Genomic DNA, 22,351 nt, shown 5'->3' with positions numbered 1-22,351 from the left:
TAAGGTGCTCTCAAAACAGTGTTGTGGTTTAACCAACCCCAGCCAGTCACCAAGTACCATGGAGCTTGCTCACACCTCCCCTGGCCCATGAGAAAGGTAGGAGAGTCAGAGAAAAAAAGGCAAAACCCTCAGGTTGAAATAAAAACAATTAAGCAATTTAAATAAATTAAAACAAAACATATTAAGGAAAAGAGAGACAACATAAAAGGAGAAAGAAAGGAATCCCAAATAAGTGATGCACAATTACTCACCACCCCACTGACTGATGCCCGACCATCCATGAGCAGCAGCCAGCCCCTCCCAGCCAACTTCCCCCAGTTTATAATACTGGGCATGATGTCCAGTATGGGAATCCCTTTGGCCATTTTGGGTCACCTGTCTTGGCCATGCTCCCTCCCAGCTTCTTGTGCAGCTCCTGGCTGGCAGAACATGGGACCCTGTCCTTGATTCAGAGTAAACACTGCTCAGCAAAACATCAGTGCATTTAAACTATTCTCATCCTAAACATAAAACACAGCACTGTACCAGCTGCTACGAAAATTAACTCTATCCCAGCTGAAACCAGGACAGATGGTTCTTCACCTGGCTTCAAGTACCACCTGAAGCATCAGATGTGCTGAATTCCTAAAAATTCAAGACAAACAATGATAGGCAAAACCTCATTCTGAAGAAAGCACATTTGTTTCCAAAAAAGGTCACACTGATGCAAGTCATCTGCCAAGTCAGAGCCACACAGATGTAGCTGCACCAGGCTTCTTTCCAAGACAGTAAGCTTGAATTTCCCAGGTACCCAGAAAAAGCTATTGTAAAAGATTTGTTTTTAAGTTCTCTAGGATCATTTCTGGTTCAATTAATCTTGGCTATGCATAAGCACTTCCTTAAAGTATTTTTTAAAAGTTGTTCAGCAATCTTTCAGCATCAGAACACAGATTCACTGAGCTTCAGGTATTATGGTTTCCCCTAAATAAATAAAGGGAGGCCCAATTTGAATTAATTTCCAAGACACAATTTTTGTACTTGCAAAGCCTTTAAGGTTATAGCAGAACTAGCTGAACCTGCATTACCTGAAATTTTTCATTCCCACAAAGCCAGATCATTTGACCATGGACTTGTACCGAGAATTCTAAGACCGTTGCTAGAAGTAGTAACATTTTCAGTTCTGAAAAACATCTTCACCTCAGTGATGAAAAACATTTCATGTTAGATTGTTCATTCAGATTAGCAAAAAAAGATAAGAAGAGTATTCAGTTACAGAAATTCAGCTATAACTGGCTATCTCCTCACACTCACATTCTAGAGAAAGATTATGCTAAGAGGGACAAAGTTTAAAAACTATTCAGTACAGTTTCTAATCAACTCCCACATCACACAAATGGATCTCTCACAAGAAGGCAAATATATTTACCCTCAAAGAGATCGTGAAGCAAAAACTCAAATCTATCCAACAGCCCTCTGCTTTATCCTAAATTCCTAATCACCCTTACTAAACTCTTGACACTCACCATTTTGACTGTAGTCCCTCTGCAATTCTGGTAAAAAAAGTGCTGGATAACCTCAAAACAGCTCCCCTCACTTCTGCAGGTCAGTGTCCCAAGTCCATAGCTCATACCGGAGTATTTTGCAAATCACTGCTATTAAACATAAGCATCTTACTATATTCTTCCCCCTCACTTCAAATTTTAGACAATCTTTACACAAGGTACAAAACTTGGTCCTTTCTAAACACATCACCTCCAGCATTTGCACATGAAAGCATATGACCCACATTCCTCTGGAGAGCTGTGGAGGGCTGCCTCCTCTCTGCAAGCCAAGGGTCAGGTTTGCACAATGGCCTGCTAGGAGATGTCAGAGATCTGTACAAACACAGGGTTCAGCACCTCTGTTTCCTGCACTTCTCACAGTCAAGGACATCTTTTTAGGAATACTTTAAATACTGTTTTATGAGCTCAGGTACAGAACAAATGTTACTTTAGGCAGTAACCCAAGAGAACAAGAACTGATTACTTGTCACATGCAATAGGTTTCTAATAGAGGAATACTGAAATATATCCTGATACATTAAAAGCTGCCCCTTAAAAACTATGGTGAACCAACTTTTATGCTAATACAACTTGCATTTATACATAAACACAAAACTAACATTTTGCACACTTTAGTTCTCATGTACATCACCTCCTACAGCCAGGAATTCAAACAGGATAGTTCCAATACCTTCTGGTGTTGGACTCCCTGCCCGTTCACAGTTTGTTACTGCTCAGTGAAAAAAAAAATCCCATGCCAGTTGATCAGATTTTTTCTTTCCTTTCTAATCTCATAGGCAATGCATGATTTAGCATATACAGGCACAATACTTCCTACACTTCTAATCCAATTTGGGTAAGAGGTTTATTGCTTATAAAAATAAACAGACAGTTACACTTTACCTCTATGCAGGCACTGACACCTAACAAAAAAAGAAGGTCATTTCCAAATAGCAGCAGCTCAGTGCTAGAGATGCCATCCCTATATTCTACTCCTTGGCTGAGACAGAAATAGTTACTTCTTTAGAGGTACAAGGGACAACCGGTAGCTACTCCTGGCTTTTGTCACATGCAATATTTGGTATTGTTGTGCCAAATATATTCCCAGCAAAAAAAGCCCAGGACAGAATACCTCAGCCATGGAGATGGAGCTGTACTATTTCTATAGGGAACCAAGGGACTCTGGTCTGACCATATAGTCAGGTTTTAATTAAGAGCTAAGGAAATCATTATGTTTCACATTTGACTTACAGTTGCAGGTTCTCAAGGTTATCACTAATTTAAAATTTTCAATTTTCTATGTCCAAAGAAAAATGTTATCTTTAAATAATGGAAGGTATCTAGCTCAATATGGCAACTTTAACTTAGTACAGCCTTCAGATACATCTGGAAGAAGAAATATTCCCAAGAGTGTGGGTCATAAAAGACAAGCAAAGGCATTTTGGTACTAAGAGAGTGATCTGTTTGTTTTCAAAAGAGCCTTGCATTTGAAATCTGTATTGCTTCTTGTCTATTCAGTATATGTCAGACAAAATTTAGCAGATGAAGATAAAAGTCATTTTAGATTGGTGGAGTACAGGGATAGTGACAGGCACTGTGGCAGAACATTTTTCCAGCAAATGCCAAAGTGAGGCAGTGTTAAAAAGTTCAGCTGTAGTTTTGTGGACTGCCCCAGCATTTTCAATGATGCTGCCTCACATTAAAACGCTAATGCAATTACATTAGCAAGGCAGCACTTTGGCTCTTTGTAATTCTACCAACAAAGAAAGTGCTCCTGAAGACAAAAAATGTTCTTGCGTGATCCAAAAGAATTCCACAGCAGAATTCTGTGTGAATATAAACTGTCAAAATTTGGCCTAGAAACTAAGACTCTTAAAACTGAGGTTTGAGAACACAAGGTCAGCATATTTTTCATTAACTAATGATAGTTTATTTACTTGACATAAAATGTTCAAGCCAAACAGCTCAACAATTTCTTCTGAAATAAAAAAAAAACCCAAAAACCCCCAAAACATTAAACAAAAACCCATGCTTAAAGCTCTATCTTGGCCAGGACTCTGGCTCTCTGAACTTACCAGCTCGTATTTAAAAGCTACCTGGAGAAGCCTCCAAAGCAAAAAAAAAAAAAAAAATTCGAACAGTTAGAGCTAGATTTGAACTAATACAAGCATGAAATAACATCTACATTTCTTTCTTATTCAGGCGTTTTTCTGTCATGCAGAAGTATCTTCACACTTGCAAACTCTCTTCTAGTAATGACCTCTGCACGGACAGGTACTCTGCACTTTGTACCTGTACAGCTTGAGTGGCAGCCTTTGTGCAAAGAATTACTTGTTTTCTGTCAAAGAAGAATTTTTCCATTCAGGAAATAGGAAACACTGTTGGGCAAATACACTGTAAAGAGCATACAGCCACAAAAAACCAGCAGTTTTGACAGCACCACAACTAAGTGATTTTTGAACAGTACCAGACGATTGAGAACACAGTAGTACTTTAAAGAGTTTGGAAATAAATTTCACATGATTTACAGCACCACTTATTTATTAACTACATTGACTGGTTAATATAGTATAGATTTCTTCCTTTCTGAACCTTGGGAAAGAGATTAAGAGAAGCCTCCATTTTCATCCATTCACTGCCTGTGTGTGTATCTTCCACGGAAACCTTAGGTCCTGTTTTCCTAGTACAGCAAATTTAACAGTAACAATCTAGTCTGGAGAAGCCATTTCACTTGCCCCTTTTTAGTCAGCCATTCAGCGCAGACCGGTTCATTCCAACAAATCTGGCTCTTCAGAAGTATCTCTGCAAGCTTTTCGGGGTAGATTGGCCCTGTCCCGACTGATATTGTTTGTGAACAGTGTTTCAAATTGCTAATAGCTACTCACAGCTCAGCGGTGCCTCGTTCACACCTATTCATAGAGGTTTGTAGAAACCCTGCTCACATCCAATTTGCTGTTTCTCATCAGTTACTCTTGTGCTTAGTGATGCCTCCTGCCATCCCTTTGTAGAGCAGAAAGCTCTAAGGTAATGAACTGTCACGGGCAACCTGGACAAGTAAAGACGACACTACCCAGATTCTCAGAGATGTCTGATACATTCAAGCTTCTGGACCAATGCCAATTCAAAGTAAAACAAAACAACCAAAAAACCCTTCAAACATTAAAGGAATATCATCTATATAATTAACTATTCAACAGAAATGCTAAAAAAAACCTAAAGAACTTCAAATATGGCAAAGTCATTGGAGCAAATTCGACACCAAACACCCAGCATGACTTTACGAAGTGTCAGGTGAGTTTTGATGAAAACTACAAGTTTGTCAGGATGATCATCACAGCTGCCTATAGCACTCACTGTGTGTTGCCTCAATGCAACTTGGTGGCAGAACAAATTTTCAAGCATACGCAGTCTTACTCCAACATCAACCCCAGCTGTAGAACAGGTATTCTCTAAACATAAAGGAAAGACAACACTTTCTCTGGCTTAGCAGCCACTGTTGTTGTTGTGCCTAAACTTTTTAAAGCACTGAAGTCATTCTGCACTTTTAGCATTTCACTGATGGAAGTGTGTGTGTTACATGTCCCCAAAAACCTTGAACCATACAAATAACTAGAGCACTGTCAGAAGCTTGCTCTCCTCAATTTCATATTATGTATTCCTTGCGTGCAAACATGACTACTAGGACAAAAAGATGCAATGTCAGCCACTCTGAAATGTTATCAACACTATACAATGTTACAAAACCAACATGAGGAGTACATCAGCCCCAATAATTTCATTCCTTTCTGAGGAGAAGCATTTTTCTTTTAGTAATCACTTCCAAGCTGAGGCTTTTTTTCCTTGTTAGAAGGAAGGGACTTAATTTAAATTGCACAAAAATTTAAAAAAACCCAACAACAAAAACAGGTAAGCATAAAAAACCTATTTTCTATAGACGTCTCCACTTTAAAACCAGTTAGTGGCCTAAGCTTAAAATCTAACATTTATAGTAGCTCTCTATCAGAAATAAGATACACTTTCTTCATTTACTCAAAAGACTGATGTAAATATTATAGGCAAAATGCAGGCATGCAGCTGTTGACATAAAGTTTCAGCCCTGAAACTTGCCCAACAAGAACTGTGACTTAGAGCTTGGTGCCTGTGGAGCAAAGCACTACTTTTGGGAACAACTGCACATTCCCAGGTTTGTGACAGAGACCTAGAGACCTGTATTTTACTGCTTCTGCTGTTAAAACTTACATCTAAGCATCCTCACATTTGCTGTACGAGCATTTGCCCAAGTCCAGCTGCAGGACTAGCTATATGTTTTACTTGTTCTAGGTCCTTCTTTTTAAAAAAAGGACTGAGCCTAACATGAAGGGGTAGGAGTTTAGGAATTACTGGAATTCTTTTCATAGTAGTCCTGTCTCGTCCAGCCATCCTCCCTCATTCAGCAATATGAAAATGCTCACATGTTACTTACTAATTATTTTAGTAATACATTTAAATAAATGTCTTTGTTTCCCAAAGACATAGCATGGTGCTTATTCCTTAACTTTTAATATAGAAGTATACTTAAACCATAAAAATTGTATAAGAAAAATAAAGGCTGCAATTCTCACTCCCAAAAAAAAATACCACCATGATTGTATACACTGAAACAGCAAGACTTATCTTTACTGGTCTAAAGGTCTAGAATACAAAAAAGGTCTAGAATAAAAAGTTAAGCAGAGATAACAGAAGGCCTAACACAAAGGGGCATTGAAATATTACAGTCAAAACACCCAGAGAAGTGGCAGCCAACTGAAATCAAAGATCATAAGGAAAGCTTTCTTGTTAATTGAAAGCAACATGCAATCTCTGTTCAACCACAAATGCACAGAGTAATCTAAACCAGCTCCAGCGTACAGAAAGCCAAATCCTTTGACAGAACTTCAGCCTTTCAGGTAACTGCCTGCAAACTCAACATGCCCCAAAGATGGTTTTTACAGTCACAAATGGAGATTCTTTAATTAAATTTTAAAAAGTAAAAATGCTTGCAGCCTGTAAGTTTAGCCCAGATTGGAATTCTGCAACAAGATACTCTTCCTTAAGTGTCTTTTTAAAGCGTGCCAAAACCATTAGTTAAAAGGATAATCTAAATAAAGCCATTGTTAAAAAAATAAAACTACATCACGCCATGGCTGGAACAGCTAAGGTACTGATCAGCAAGGAAGGATTATTGCCTGTCATAGTAACAAAGCAGCAGACAGTTCTCTCTTCTCTCTTTTTGTTACTATATTAAACCTTCCCAATGTTTCACAAAAATAAAACTGAGATTTGTAGCTCATCTGATGAACAGATGATCAATTGCACTGAGCATCAGGAGCATCAGGACTGACTTTGTTTCTAAGCATACTGTTCGGGGGAAAAAAAAACAGCATGCTAAGCAAGGAAAAGAAATTAAGGAATTGAAGCCCATATTCTGTTTTTCATCATCTACCAGGTAGCTTAACCAAACCTGATACTTGAGCCCAGTTATGCAGCTAAGTAAGGATTCAGCTGCACTGAAAGCAACGGGATTCAGCAGCATAAGCAAGATCACTATCAGCCTACCTATGCAAGACTGTACTAGAGCAAATCTTGACTGGACATGTAATTTAATTCACCACTCTGATTCTGGATAAACCCCAGACCTTCAAAATAATGACACTGCTCTCAGAGACAATGTTCACTGTCAGGTATAGTACTTAAGTTGTGTGCTGTTTCTCTGAAGAGATGAAGCACTTAAATGCCAGGTACCCTCCAGCTTCTCAAGCCACCAGCTTCAATAGTGTTTCACAGCTCTTCCTAAAGTTTTTCCAAGTGTTTTTGGCCTATGTACAAGTACTTGAACACAGCAAGTCCTCTCTGACCACCATGTTTCATTAGATAAAAACTTCTTCCTAATGCATTTTCCAACAAGACTCTCAAGTTCATAAAACAAAGCTGTAAGCCTACGTTACTTGTAAAGGTCTAGACCATACTGCACTACCTCTTGAGCTTCCCCTTGAAACATACTGGCAGAGATAAGGAATTTTGGACTAAGAACTCACTCATGATAGAAACTTGACAGAAAATCAAGAGGCACAGTGAAATACAGGGCTGATCAAAAACTAAAATAGATATGCAGCATGAATTCAAGTCAGCAAACTCATATTGAATAACGCAGTGGTATTTCCCATATCTAAAATGTTTCAGGCTGTTAACCACCAATACTGACTGCTCATAACTAGTTTCAGGACTTTGGCAGTTGAAACAGAAATAGCAGCCATTGAAGTACTGATAGCTTTGATCATGAAAAACATTATTATGATTAGCATCTCATGCCTATTTGCTCCAATGCCCTAAGATGTAAAATAAAACCATAAACATTTTCAAAGTTAAATGCCAAAAGTCCTCTCACTATTAATCACACCCTTTGTACTTGAGGTTGTACTCTCAATTTCACTAACATTAACTCCACTTGAAAACTGGTCTAAGCAAGCCAAAGTTGATGTTCTCACAACACCACGCTACTACTTTGGTTCAAGCAATACTGAGAGAAGGCAGCAGCTGCTGTCCTCAAACCAGAGGGCTAAGGAAAAAGAACAAGCCACAGATACATTCACAGGCAAAGCTACAGAAAGCAATGCAAGAATTTTAAGCCTACCACATCAGAAGGATATACAGTCAGTCTAATAACAAAACTCAAGGCACAGCTCCCTGAACCTCTAAGGAAACTCCCACAATTAATTTGTTTCTCTCAAGTTAGGGAGAAAACTCAGCTCATGGAAAAGCTCTGGTCAGCAGGTCTGGAGTTAAGACAGGCCAAGGACTGCATAGCTCAGATGTGGGGAGGGGGAGCTATGTGTGTGCAAAATCTAGAGAGATGAGATGGAGAAGGTATCACTCTCATCAGGCAGTAAATATTGTATCAGAGCCTGTGGAAATAACCTTAGGTAGAAAGCCAACATCAGGGCATGAGAAAGTAAATTTGACACAGTTTAGTAGGCATGTCACGAATATAATAATCTGCATTTTATAAAAGCTGTGGTTGCTGTAGAGAGATATTATCCAATGAACTACTTAAAGCATTCTCTTCCACTTATTAAAAAAAAAATATAGTGATTAGAGAACAATATCTTTACAGATAGTTACAGCAAAACAATAGAAGTAGTTTGTATTGTTCTACACTTGTACTTTTAGCAGCTTATCTCAATCAAAATCTCCCAGAGGTAAATAAAAGCTCTATTTGAAAGGGACTCTAGAAGTAGTTACCAAAGTCTCTAGATGAAAAATTTGAAAAGAAGTTCATGGGCAAGTAAAGAAGTTTGTTCTTGTAGAACATCTGTGCAGATGCAAACTCACCGTGTCCAAGCCCCTCGAGATTGTACCCGCGCTTCCACTTGGATTTACGGTACATAACCAAGCCTCACGCGCAGAGGGAAAGGGACCTGTTGATGATGGTGGCTGTCAACAGTGAGCTGAGCTCAGTTAGCTGCTAGTGCACACAGGACAACGATTTTCAACACTGCGAGAGAAAGCCAGAGTGAGACCACATGGTTAAGCCCCATCGACATCAGCAATTTGCAAGTGTCAGCTGGCAGAGGCACAGGTAGGAGATGCACCTCTCACTCACAGCCACTGTAAAGAATGGTTTCCTAGAGGTTGGCTCAGTGTCCCCAGAATAAACGTGTCCTTGAACACAGCATACCTCCCTCTCTCCAGTCAGTACTCCTAGTGCAAAGCAATTCAAATGCTCAGTTCTTCAACATTGAGGGAATTCAGTTGCCAGTTGGTACGCTCAGAATTTACTGAAATTTAAGAATGCCTTCTGGAATTATACTGGATAAGTCATAGCTTTACATTTACAGAAGACTGCCAGTTGCAGGTAAGCATTAGAAAAGTGCTGTCAGCAGACACCCTAGCTGTGTGTTATTCAAAACCATGCAAAATAAAGGGATGAAAGCATTGGCTTTAACTTCAAACTACTTAGAGTAAGGGGACTTGGACCACATGAACTCCAGAGTTCCCTTCCAAATTCTTCTCTTCATTGACAAACCTGGCCACGAGCACAGAGGCACGGGCTTTGCATGCAAAGACAGAAGCCCTGCATAACAAAGCAATTATTTATCCCCTATTTGCATGACTGCAGGAATGCCTGAAATCATTTGCTAACATATAGCAGGAACACATTCTGCAGTTAAACAATTTTAAGGTGGCATAAAGCACTGCTGCCTGCAATAGCAGCAGACCTGCCTGTGGCCTGGCAGCTACATGGCACAAGGTTCTGCACAACTGTGATTTCCACAGACCCACCCTCCAAGGCTGTTTCTCAACTGGATTTACTCAGTGACAAGTGCACCTGATCAGATGAAAAGAACCAAGAGTTGGGACCACCTTCCATATGACTGTGTAATTTCCAGAAAAATATTAAAATTGTGTATCTGTAAATGCATGGACTAATTAATGATGAGATAACAGGAAATAAGAATTTATTTCTGAGCAGTACTTAAAAGCTATGTTAAATCTTGAAAAACAAGGAAAATTTACTCCCATTTTTAACTAGAGCTAATTTTGTTTTCTGTATACTCATTCTTGTATTCAACTTCTTTTGTTCTTTGAAGTAACAGAAGCTATACTCATCAGTAAAAGACTGCTTAGCACAGCAATAATCTTATTAGCATGAATATGGAGTTAAAACTAAGCTTATATGAAGGATGTTGTAAAATTAAGCTTGAAAACAAGCATAGTAACAGCAACAAATGAAAAAATTAAAATTCTCTCTCAGTTACAAAAACACACTTGGAACAACCTATAGTTCTGTCTTCATCAAGGCTTAGTCTTTTCCTATACACTTCTTTTCTTCACAGGGCAGTATTTTGTCTGCTCACATTAATGCAAGGTACCTCCATAATCAGTCGCTACAATAAAACCTGGGATGCACCAACATTAACACAGGTTCATGGTCCAGCTGGAAAATTCTTCCACCAACAATTCTTCTGAATTGGTCACTTGGTTGCATGATGGGAAAACATCTTCTGACACTGCCTAGCAAATATAGCCTGTGGAAACTGAACAGCCCCCAGCAGAGACTCAGGTACATGGAGTGGAATCAGAAGACAGGTGTAGGTCACAAAATACAGTCTCTGAAGAGTGTGAGATAATATCTGAAGATTGCCAAAGCTTAAGTAACATTCCCAAAGACTACTTCATCTCAGAGATGCTGATTAAAGTCTGAAACATAAACCCTGGCTGAGACCTAGACACCTGACTAAAAACCATGCTCAGTACTTCAGCGTAAGAGTGAGGCAAGCAAAACCACCAACTGCCATGGTTAAGCTTACAATACAAACTAACTTGGAATTCCCACACAGTTGAACTACAAGGGTTATTATTAACAGGGGATGTAGAACTCATTGCAATTTTAAGTCTCTGTCTATCAAGAGGGACTCCCTCACTTAGCCGTAGGTCTCTGAAGCACTGAGCAACTTCACCCTCTGCTAGAGTTGCAGAGCAGAAACCAGAACAGACTGCCACTTAATAAAAGCAGCCTCAGCAGGAGGAGTGAAAGGGAAAACCCAGGCTTCACTGAATGCCATGCTGCTCCACATCAACACAATGGAGGGGAATCCTGTTCCACTCTGCGTGCTATGAGCCACCTGGCTTATGCACAGCTAGTTGGCCTTGAGGGTTGAAAAGAAAAAGATGAACAGCCAAAATTTGAGGCCAGCAGACACAGCTGTCAGGCAGGGATCAGCAGACCTGAGGAGTGCAGCATTACAAACACTCCAGCCCATACTGTTTGGCAGTTTTGCACTATATCCTATTCTTTTCCTCAGTTATTTCCTTCCTCTCTTTGTCTACCTACCATAATTCCTACTTGTGCTCTGCTTCTCTCCCCTACCTCATCCCTTTTTTGTCTCTTCGGAGTCCAAGGTCTTTCTGTCAGGCTTCTTTCTATTCATACAGCATGGAAGTGCTGAAAAATCAAAGTTCACTATTTTTGGTATGTTCAGCTTCCTGTCTCGAGATTTTATTAAAATAAAGTTTCTTGAAACATGGTTGACAGACTCTGCTTTTAACACTGTCCTCAGTCACAACAGATCAGTCAGTATTGAAGGAAAGAGTTCACAAATAATGCAGTTTGCTGATTTAGCTTCTACAAATGGAGAAAGGGGCCACTGCAGAGCTCTCACTGACACAAACAGTCCCTAGCCACACAAATAAAGACTGTCATGGTTCTTCCCCAAACTCCTGCAGGGAAAAAAATTAAGATGATAGCAGATTGGATGGAACAGCTCTAAGAAAAATCAATAACAGTAACTGTAAAATCTAAAATTAAAGTAAGTCTGGTTTTGATGCTTTCAGTACACACGGTACATTAAATTTGGCATAAGCCCAATGGAACATGAAGTACTTGTGGACAATGTCTGCCAAGAGCTAGAAATACAGCATTCAGTCTTTAAAGAACAAACAGAGAGCCTCAGTTCGTTTCTACTTTATGCATCTGAAGAAAAATTAAATCAAGGTGATCTTTCTGGGGGAACGTTTTTATTAAATCTAATTGGCATGCTTTGTGCAATGCCAAATGGAACCCATGCCCATTGGTAAATAATCACTATTTGTCATTCTATAATCCCTTCCACTTGTGACAAAAGGTTACAAACAGATGTTAAACTTCCCCACATTCCAAAACACTGTGGTTCCCTGCTCAGCATCAGGTTTGTGCCTCACGTAAGCTCTCTACCTGGTCCTCAATCATGTTGACACTTCTAAACATCTGACACAGTGAAAGCAGAAGAAAAATGGGAAGCCTGAACTCGGGGAACTCATGCTGCACTATCATTTTTTTCAGCCACCTTCACATTTGTTGGTACTTCATTAGCTTATATGCTTCAAAGCAGAGGAAGGTTTGATTAGTAACTGAATACTTACTTGCATTGCTGTAGCAGACTCCAAACATTAACAAACTGAGCATCAACACACCTGTGAGTTCCTTACCTTTCTTAAAAGAAGGACAAAAAACAAAAGACAAGCCTAACATCCATCTGGGGCTTTGGAGACATCCTGCACCATCTCAGCACACAGGTTCCTCTCCCTGCCATCTCCTATGTCCTGTGCTCTTTCCTAGCTGAACAGGAGAGTAGAGCACAATTCCAGCTTTGTTACGTCTCAGCCGCAGCCCTGCCTTGGGAAACTGGAGCAGCAAGAGAAAAAGAAATAGGCAATGCTACACTTGACACCAGCCCAAAGTGAGGCAAGAAACTTCTCATGCCATCTCACTCGACATGTTAGCCAAGCACTATCTGAATCTTTAAAGCTGCTATTTCTTGGTGATTGAGGTTATGAAATACATAAAGCATCCAGATAAATCTGTTACTCTTCCTCATTAACAGCTGTAAAATAATAGCAGAATGTCCACAATACTTGCTATTGTGGACTCAAGAGACTGAAAGAAACCAGTCACGTGATTATTATCGTGATAATGTTCACTCCTCCCTATGGTCTCTCTTGGCTTTAAAATAAGCATTAACTCTTCTCTCACCTTTTGGATCAGGCTCCTCTCTCTGCTCCTGTTTATACACTGACAACTTGGATGAGTCCCTCCACAAAGTTAGGGGAGTAAGGGAAAGGCAACAAAAATTCTTGTAACACTTCCCCTCTTGGGGCAGAGGTTCCTCTTGCTGTCTGTACAAATCTCAGAAGAGTGATATATGGGAATGCTTATTTCAGTGAGGAAAAACTTAAATAGCCTATATATACTGGCATAGGAATTCAGAAGTAGTTGCTGTATCTAAGTCACAAATGGTTTATAAGCCCACATTTTCTACTAGAGCTCCCTGACCTTTCTCAGCCAGCAGTGAGAGGGACAAGAACCTACCCTATGTTCACATCTGCTGCTCAGAAACCCTCTGACAAAGCTGAAATACTGGCCACAGCACTGACTGCATAAATATGCACACGTGCAAGGAAAAAAAATGGATAAAAATAAAAGCTATTTGTGCATTTATTTGCCTGCACAATCAAGTTGAGTTCCTCAACTTCAGCAGGTGGCTGACAGCCTTAATACAGTAATACATCACTTCTTTTAAAATAGAGAAGAGAAAAAACCCCACCAAGCTGTTTCTCTCACCACGGTACACTCCAGCCCTCAGGAACAACCTTGAGCAGTTCACCGAAACCTCACCCAACAGGCAACAGCTCACTCTGCACCAAAAGGGAAAACTCAACTCGAATGATATTTCACCTAATAAATACTAAACCAATTGATGAAGGCTACCAGCAGCCTAGCAATTACCTTATTATTAAAAAAAAAAAAAAAAAAGAAAAAGAACGAAGATCCAGTATGATGGATCCACCCACCACAGGAATCAAGAGATGATGACTTGGCCATGAAAGTCATCTAAGCACAAAGGGGTGATCACCTGTCTAATCCCAGGGTACAAAGTGCAGTTATAAATATATATGATATGATATGATATGATATGTGTGTGTATATATATATATGTATGTATGTATATTAAAACACAATCTTTTAACTTTAACAGGCACAAGGACAGCAGTTTGGAGCAGGAAGCAGTTTATCTCAAGTGTCAGCAGCACCATCACAAATCTGCCTCAACATTATCACATGAGAAAAAGAACAAATGAAACATTAAGTGTCTGCTCTTGGGCCTTCTGGTTCTCTGCACTACCTACTGAAGAGCTGTTACACCTTTGCCCTGTTAAAAAGCAGTTTTTAACTGACTGTCTCTAAGTTTCAGGCCATTCAAGCTGGTTGTCTCCCAGCTCTTCATTGAAAGTACACTAAATAAATATGCCCACAACTAGTGGCTGCTGAAATTAGGTGTTACCACAATGACTTACTTTACAGCTGAACTATTATCCTCTCCGCTTGTAACTATTCAACTGCACAAACAGTGTGCTCATGCCACTTGTGGGCATGATACAGTTTTTTGTGGACTTCTGAAAGCATCATCCTAAATCTGAAACCTAATTAAAGTTTGATCATGAAGATGAAAATAGCAGTATTGACTGAACAGTCCATAACTCTGGCTTCTCAAATAGAAGTCAACTACTCTGGTTTCCTACAAAAGGAGGAACTCTCCCAGTTTCTATCAGAAGACTTTGTAGCATGTTCCTAAATTCAAAAGATGGCAGTTGCCCAGCAAAAAGGAGTCAGATCCACATCCAAGAGGGAGCACATACCCTACCTCCAATATTAGTCAGGGTTGAAGCCACTTTACTCTCTTGCACTGCAGCACAGAATTTCAAAGTCATCTTCGGCTAACCTTAAAGTACAGCAGCAATCTGAACACAGCAACTCACATATCTACCTGCATTTATTTTCTTCCACATTGAGCACTCCTCAGAGTACTTGAAGTGGCTCAGGAAAAAAATTAAACCAAACCAAAAAAAAAAAAGAAAAAAATTAGTGGGAAATGACAGAACTGACATTTTTAGAATATAGCAGTTTAGCCCAAGAGGTGCATTAAAAAAGCAAATTGATCAACAAGTTCTTTAAAAGTAAGTTAATTACTTATAATAAGCCTCCATACATGATGAATTGTGCATTTTTACCTCTAACCTCATACCAAATAAACAGCTCAGCTCCATGATCTGACATAAGGATTATTGCTTAGTTTCCCTGTTGAAACTTGTGTTAAATCACGATAAAGACAATAATTATTCTTGTAAAAATATTACATGGAACTACAACTGCTTCAGATAAGTGGACAGGATATCAAGGTAGCATGAGACAAAAATCTCAGTATACATATTAACACTTAAAAGAGAAGAGAAGCCTTGAGATTTCTTAGCAGATATTCTTCCGGGACGACTTTTATCATTTAACACGAACCATTTGTCTTAGGATAAAGAAAACACAGATGCAGTACCCAAGCTTGTATGATTTTAAAAATCAAGTCCTTACTGTTTAATATTGCTAGACTATTAAAAACAGAAGGACCTGGGAACAGAGAAAGCGGGCACTTTGGAAAGGCATGATCTTGACACAAAGAAAGCAACTACAAACATTTGGAACCCCAAGCCTAACTTTGTGACTAGTTAAACCTTGTCTTACAGTGTCCCAAAGGAGGTGATGTTTAAGGGGGCCCTAAGTGCATGCTGCACAGGCACACCAGCTGCCTTTCCTAAAGCCCACAATTCTACCCAGGTGCCTTGCAGGCTGTTCCAGACATCACTGATCAGTTCCTGGGCAAAGATGACCAGCGGGGTGAAAAGTTTCAAGCTAGATTTAACCCAGAGATGCCAGTTTAACTGCCCTGACCCAAAGAACAATGAAGCCACCATTAGTGGTTTTGGCCCAGATCAAGGGGTCACCATCCATGGGGATAAGCTGGCAGGGACAAACTAATCCAACAGCTGCAACTTTCCAGTTGCTCACTACATGGTTCTGATAATTAAGCATAAACACTGAAGAGACAAGCAGGACAGTGTGAGATGTACAAATCACACCACCAAGTTTCTTCTCACTATGCCTTCACAAATTCTTGCAGGCCTTATGTCAAATCTCAACAGTCTTCTCAACAAAAAACAAATCAGTGCCTTCAAATTCAATCTCTATTCCCTACCTTGTCCATGAAGTAAGGAAAATAGGTACCCCAGCTCAGAAAAGAGTATTTTTATGAATTTGTAATGAAACCCAGAGGGTTATATAGTTACAGAAACATTACAAACTTGAAATACAAGCAGCTAAGTACATACAGACAGATGAATCAATTGGCAATGGAAGGAAAAAACCAATCAATGGTGGTCTACTTAAAAGAAAATTCTAGCTAGGCAGGGATTTGTGTTTTATTATTTTTCTGGGTTTTGGTTACTTTGGGGTGGTTTTTTCGTTTTGTATCTTCAAGTCCTAGCTCTAACAAACTATCCCTCAGAGAATCCTACTTGACTAACTTACTCCAAACCCATAACCTGCAAGTAGCTACACATTCATATATCCCAGTCACACAAAATCTCAATAAAGCCACGAAATAGTATCTAGCAGCTATTCATATTATCAACCAATCTTAACCATAACAAAAAAATATTCCAGAGATAATTTCTGGTTTGGGGCTTTTTAACTACAGCCTTTCAATAGCCTCCTTGCTGTTCACACATATACACACACCCTGATGTAGCCAGACCAGCATCTCCCTGCCCCAAATATCTCTGTACTATTAAAAAAAAAAAAAAACTTCTCAAAAGGAATGCTTTTCTCCCTTCTAAAAACACATTTATGCAATTAACTTCTACAAACAAGGCTGGCATAGAAATCTGGGTGGCATGGCTGTCTAGGTAACATCAAGGCAGACCAAGAGCATTTTGAAACATATCCCAAGCCTTCTACAACACATCCAGGTGAACAAGGAAAGTGAGTGTGAATTGAACAAATCCTCTTCCTGACAGGAATATAATTACTGGACCAGAGTAAGATGTTTTGACCGCTCCTCATCTAAAAACTGCAATATAGCTTTAATTAGAAGAGTAAAATTATAGGATACTCCCAATCCTGAAACCACAGCCAGAAATTCACTGCAAGGTTTAGTCCACTCTGCTCTCGAGTACGAGATTCAAGCCCAAAATTCAGCATTTACATAAGTGCCATGGGTGGCATTCAAGTCACTGTGATTAAATCCAGCAGCATGGATTAAAACCAAGGTCAGCAGATTAACTTTTATTACCTGTTCCTGAACTGAGCCGTGCTCCTGCATGGCAGGCTCCAGAGGATACCATCAATCCTTAACCAAACACTCCCACCCAAGCACTGCATTCAGACTCAACCAAACAAGCTGCTGACTCGTTCACACTTGAGCCCACGTCCCCAAATGCCACCTCACACGGCAGCCAGAAGACATTGCTGGAGCAGGACTGGTATTGATGAACACCTACCTCCAGCACAGGGTGCCAGCAGAGGACAACAGCTTTTTCCTGCAAAGCCTGTAGTTTCAAATTAGCTATTTCACAATCGTTCATCACTACAGGGTTATTCCAGAAAGGTCACTTTGAGCAGCTAGGAACATTTGGTGCTCCAAATCACATCACAAGGGTCAGTAAAAGAAGGCCATGGCACAGGGCTCACCAAGGTAGCCCAAAAGCCGTGCACTCGCTCGTGCAAAGCACTCAAGAACCTCTGCCTACTTGAAGAAAAAGCTTCTTTTCAAGCCAATGTAAATACAGGATACTTGTAAAAGAACATACTCGGAGTGTGCAAGACTGTCATTTTTCTGCAAATCTAGTTATTGTCAAAAAATTTTTACTACTTTTAGCAGAAGTCAGAAACAAGGTAGAACTTGCTCTTTTTTTGAAGTTTCAGGACAATTTCTAGCAGGAAAAAGAGCTTCCATCTTTTTTAACTTGAAAGGCAGGCTTTTGAATACATACATTCAAACATTTTGAACAAGAAACACAATCACCTGTAACTATTAATTACCATTACAAGACATTAAGGCTATAAAAAAACGTGCCATGATGCTACCTTATTGGCCCAGCCCACCCTCAAAGCAACCACTGGAGAGCCTACAGCAGCATAGGGACAGGGAAATGCATCCCACGAGCTGCCCACCACCTCCTGAGAGGCACAGAGCCACTTAAATTTTGCCCAACAGTCACAACTTTTCATAAGTAAATTGCAATTTTACCTTTTTCCCCATTAATCTTTTCCCCCAGGTTGACAAACTGGGCCTGACTGGAGATGCAATATTAATTTCAGTAGGACTGGGGAACTGCAGTAGCAGTGTGACACTTCCTGGTGCATCCTGCTAACCAGCAGATTGAAAGGAAACAGAAACAAGATCAGATGGAAACATGCTCACGTTTTTTCCGCTGAAACTCAGCAGCATCCAGCGGTGCGCGACCTACTTCCTATCCCATGTCTTTGCCGTCATTTCCTTTGACAGTTTGCCAGCACACTTGTAAATCTGGATTTTAAGGCATGAATGTCTATGAGGCAAAAGAGCTGGACTTTTTCATCCTGATGGTCAGTCAAAATTTTCACAATCTAACCAGAAAGGCACACAGTGACCAGCCCACAACAAGCACCTCCAATTACTGGCATCCAGCAGAAATTGCTAAGCAATTGACATTTTATATCAAAAAATACTTGTAATTAGCTCCTTACAAATGAATAAGAGTTTTAAATACCACTGGCTCCAAGCACATGATTCTCTATTTTGTAACTACAAACTCAGCCACTAGCTATAAATGCTGAAGTGAAAAGATCCCATTTTCCACACCTGGTTTCTTAATAGAAACCAATATTGCCTCCAAAATACAAAATGTTTGTAGCAAAGGTAATGTATTAAATTCTTCTTTAACTGAAATTACACTAGTAGTTACTCAAAATGTTAATGTCTAAGATGAGCACTAGCACAGTGACCTGCTCTGTTGAGAAATACATCCCAGTGTTTAGTAAGAACGGAAACATTCATGAGGCACACGTTACACGACTTTACTCAGCTAACAGTAGGTGCTCCTACATGTTTAATTCATTTGAAACAGGAGATGTTGAAGCTTAAAGGTACCCAGTAGCAACCTACATACAACCAAAATGCATTCCTAAAGCTTCCTGCCAGGCCATTCACACGACTTCAAAGAGTTAGGACACCTCTCTTGCACAGCACCAAGAGAGAGCCTAATTTTCCAACTACCGATGCTCAATTTTCACGAAACCATGCTTTTTCTTGTGGGAAAGGACTGTGGTGGAGAGGAAAGGGGGAAGGATCCCGGGCAGACGTCTGAACTTTAGCTCCACATTACTCACTCCAAAACTGTCAGCCTAAAACATGACAAAGCCACACAACAACACATGCAACCGGAGATCTGGGCAGCCTGTTCACCTCCACTAACCTACAGGCGCCTTCTGGAACAAAAACCGACTGAAGACGTATCATCAACAGGTCATCTGGCTGCTTCTTTGTGGGAAAAAAAAATCGAAAGGCTGCTGAACAGAAACCGGAAACGGCCTTTTTTTTTTCCCCGGGTCTCCCCCCGCCTCCCATACGCATTCAAAATGAAAAATTAAAAAAAAACCCAAACCCATCGTCCTTCAGATGCAGAAGCTCCAGCTTCTAGCTATGGCTGAAAGGCTTTGTAATTTTCTTTACCAAGTAGTGTTTTTCCAAGGCAGAGGAGTCCCAGATTAAAAAAAAAACAAAACAAAAAAACAAAAAAACAAAAAGGGATAGCCTTTAAGGCCAGAAACACCAGCATTACAGCCAGACTGCTTTTTGCTCGCATGTATTCCAGAAGCTGCATTTTGCAGAGGTGAAGTAGATGCAGTTTTTGAAGAGGCAGTTAAAACAAAAACAAGGGGGGTGGGGGGCAAGAAAAATGCTTCCGGTATAAAAATGTAACTGCTTTAAAATATACCCTTTATCAGAGGAAAATTATTCAGCTAAAAACACAACTGCTCCTTCTCTCCTCTGCCTTTTGAATATCTTCTCTACAGCGGCTGCAGGCAGAAATGTCCCCCTCGTACTAGATCGTCCTGAAAACCTATTATTGAACTAGGTGAAAACAAGAGTGAAAAGAAAAACCGGACACAAGTTGCGCTGGACGGCTGGCTGCTCACAAAAGAGCCAGGGCTGAGGAGATGGGAGAGGAACCCTGCAATTCCCCCAAGAGGCTTAAAATTAAAGACACAACTCACCCACCGCCCAGCCAGATTTTTCCAGAGTAAAACAACATCAAATTTGGAAGAGCTAAAGATTAAAAAAAAAAAAAAATCCAAAGAAAAAGAAGCGAGCTTTCCCACCAAGATCTTTCAGGTTAACAACAGCCAAACAAAATCTCCCTTTGTTTTGTTGTCACCCGCCTGCGTGCTGCTCCTATTCCGCGCTCCGGCACGGGAGGCTGCGATCAATGGACTTGGCGGGGGGAAAACTCGCTCTTACCCCCCCAAAAATATACAATATACCGCCACCTCCACGAAAAAAAAAAAAATTAAAAAAAAAATCCATCCCCGAATTCAACAGAACCCTGGTGTTCAAGTATTGAGCGACTTTTGTTTTTTCCTATTTTTTTTTTTAAGTGATGTTTTTCCCGAGGGCAGACAGCTCGGCAGCCGCTCCATGACAAAGAGCTTCCCCAGCACATTCAGCCCCAGAGCGGGGCCAACTCCGGGTGGGTGGGAGGCAAAAAAAAAAAAAAAAAAAAAAAAAAAAAAAAAATTAAACAAAAAAATAAAATAAAATAAGACAAAAAACTTCCCAAACCCGGAGGGGGAAAAAAAATAGCGGAGATTTTTTTTTTAGAAATAACCAGAACAAGGGAGCCCTGCGCGGCGCAGTACAAAGCGCGCAGGGCGGCGGGAGGGAGGAAGGAGCCGGGGAAGGCAGAAAGGGGCAGGCCCCGGGCAGGCCCCCCACCCCTCCGACAGCGGCGCGCGGACGGGGCCGTGTCGCGACAGGCGCGATACTCACCGCGGGGAGGAAGGGAACGGGCAGAAGAGGCAGCCCACGCCGGCAGGCCGGGAGCGGGGGGAAGGGGCAGCCTCAGCCTCCTCACGGCCGCGCGGAGGGCGATAGGTCCGACTGCGCGACAAGGGAAGAAGCCTCAGAGCGCTCACCTCCGGGCGGCAGGGCTCTGGCGGGCCGGTGCTGCGAGCCACAGAGCGGGGAGCAGCGGCAGCAGCTGCCGAGAAGCGGCCGGGGAGAAGAAGCCGATGCCGATGAACGCCGCCGGCTCCGCCGCCCTCACACCGAGCGCCGCGCGCCGCCCCCGCCCCGCCTCGCCGCGCGCCACACCGGCGGGGCGGGGCCGAGCGGGGCCACGCCCCCTGCCCGCCCCGGGGCATGGCGGGAGTTGTAGTCCCGTCAGCCCGCCCCGCGCTGAGCGCAGCCCGTGTGCCCGCACACCTGTGTGCAGGTGTGTGTGTGTGTCCGTGTGCCCGCACACCTGTGTGCAGGTGTGTGTGTGTGTCCGTGTGCCCGCACACCTGTGTGCAGGTGTGTGTGTGTGTGTCCGTGTGCCCGCACACCTGTGGGCAGGTGTGTGTGTGTGTCCGTGTGCCCGCACACCTGCGTGCAGGTGTGTGTGTGTGTCCGTGTGCCCGCACACCTGTGGGCAGGTGTGTGTGTGTGTGTCCGTGTGCCCGCACACCTGTGTGCAGGTGTGTGTGTGTGTGCCCGTGTGCCCGCACACCTGGGTGCAGGTGTGTGTGTGTGTCCGTGTGCCCGCACACCTGGGTGCAGGTGTGTGTGTGTGTGTCCGTGTGCCCGCACACCTGTGTGCAGGTGTGTGTGTGTGTCCGTGTGCCCGCACACCTGTGTGCAGGTGTGTGTGTGTGTCCGTGTGCCCGCACACCTGTGGGCAGGTGTGTGTCCGTGTGCCCGCACACGTGTGTGCAGGTGTGTGTGTGTGTCCGTGTGCGCGCACACCTGTGGGCAGGTGTGTGTGTGTGTGTGTGTGTGTGTGTGTGTGTCCGCACACCTGTGTGCAGGTGTGTGTGTGTGTGTGTGTCCGCACACCTGTGTGCAGGTGTGTGTGTGTGTCCGTGTGCCGCACACCTGTGTGCAGGTGTGTGTGTGTGTCCGTGTGCCCGCACACCTGTGTGCAGGTGTGTGTGTGTGTCCGTGTGCCCGCACACCTGTGTGCAGGTGTGTGTGTGTGTGTGTGTGCAGGTGTGTGTGCCCATGTACAGGTGTGTGTGTCTGTGTACAGGTGTGTGTGCTCGTGTTCAGGTGTGTGTCCATGTACAGGTGTGTGCCCGTGTGCAGGTGTGTGTGTCCATGTACAGGTGTGTGTCCATGTACAGGTGTGTGTGTCCATGTACAGGTGTGTGTGTCCAGGTACAGGTGTGTGTGTCCGTGTACAGGTGTGTGTGCCCATGTACAGGTGTGTGT

At 41.9% G+C, this 22,351-nt stretch overlaps 1 protein-coding gene across 4 annotated transcripts in view; it reads right to left on the bottom strand.

Moving 5' to 3' along the window:
* Nucleotides 1-21,225, bottom strand: part of PELI1 (pellino E3 ubiquitin protein ligase 1) — a 43,010-nt gene extending 21,785 nt beyond the window's left edge. Inside the window, exon 1 of one of the 4 annotated variants that reach the window (XM_068186390.1) lies at nt 20,930-21,225. Coding sequence is in view for 1 of the 4 variants with exons in the window: in XM_068186389.1 (XP_068042490.1) it covers nt 8,868-8,922 (55 nt within the window). In the remaining 3 variants the exon portion in view is untranslated. Of the gene's footprint in view, nt 1-8,867; nt 9,024-20,157; nt 20,210-20,929 lie in introns of those variants that run through there. The other 3 variants (XM_068186393.1, XM_068186391.1, XM_068186389.1) reach the window with 3 other exon arrangements.
* Nucleotides 21,226-22,351: the final 1,126 nt, after the last annotated feature.

This window comes from Anomalospiza imberbis, chromosome 3 (genome assembly GCF_031753505.1).
Source record: "Anomalospiza imberbis isolate Cuckoo-Finch-1a 21T00152 chromosome 3, ASM3175350v1, whole genome shotgun sequence".
NCBI classification, from domain to species: Eukaryota; Metazoa; Chordata; class Aves; order Passeriformes; family Viduidae; genus Anomalospiza; species Anomalospiza imberbis.
The sequence above is the reverse complement of the archived record's forward strand: the minus strand, read 5'-3'. Positions and strand labels throughout refer to the sequence as shown.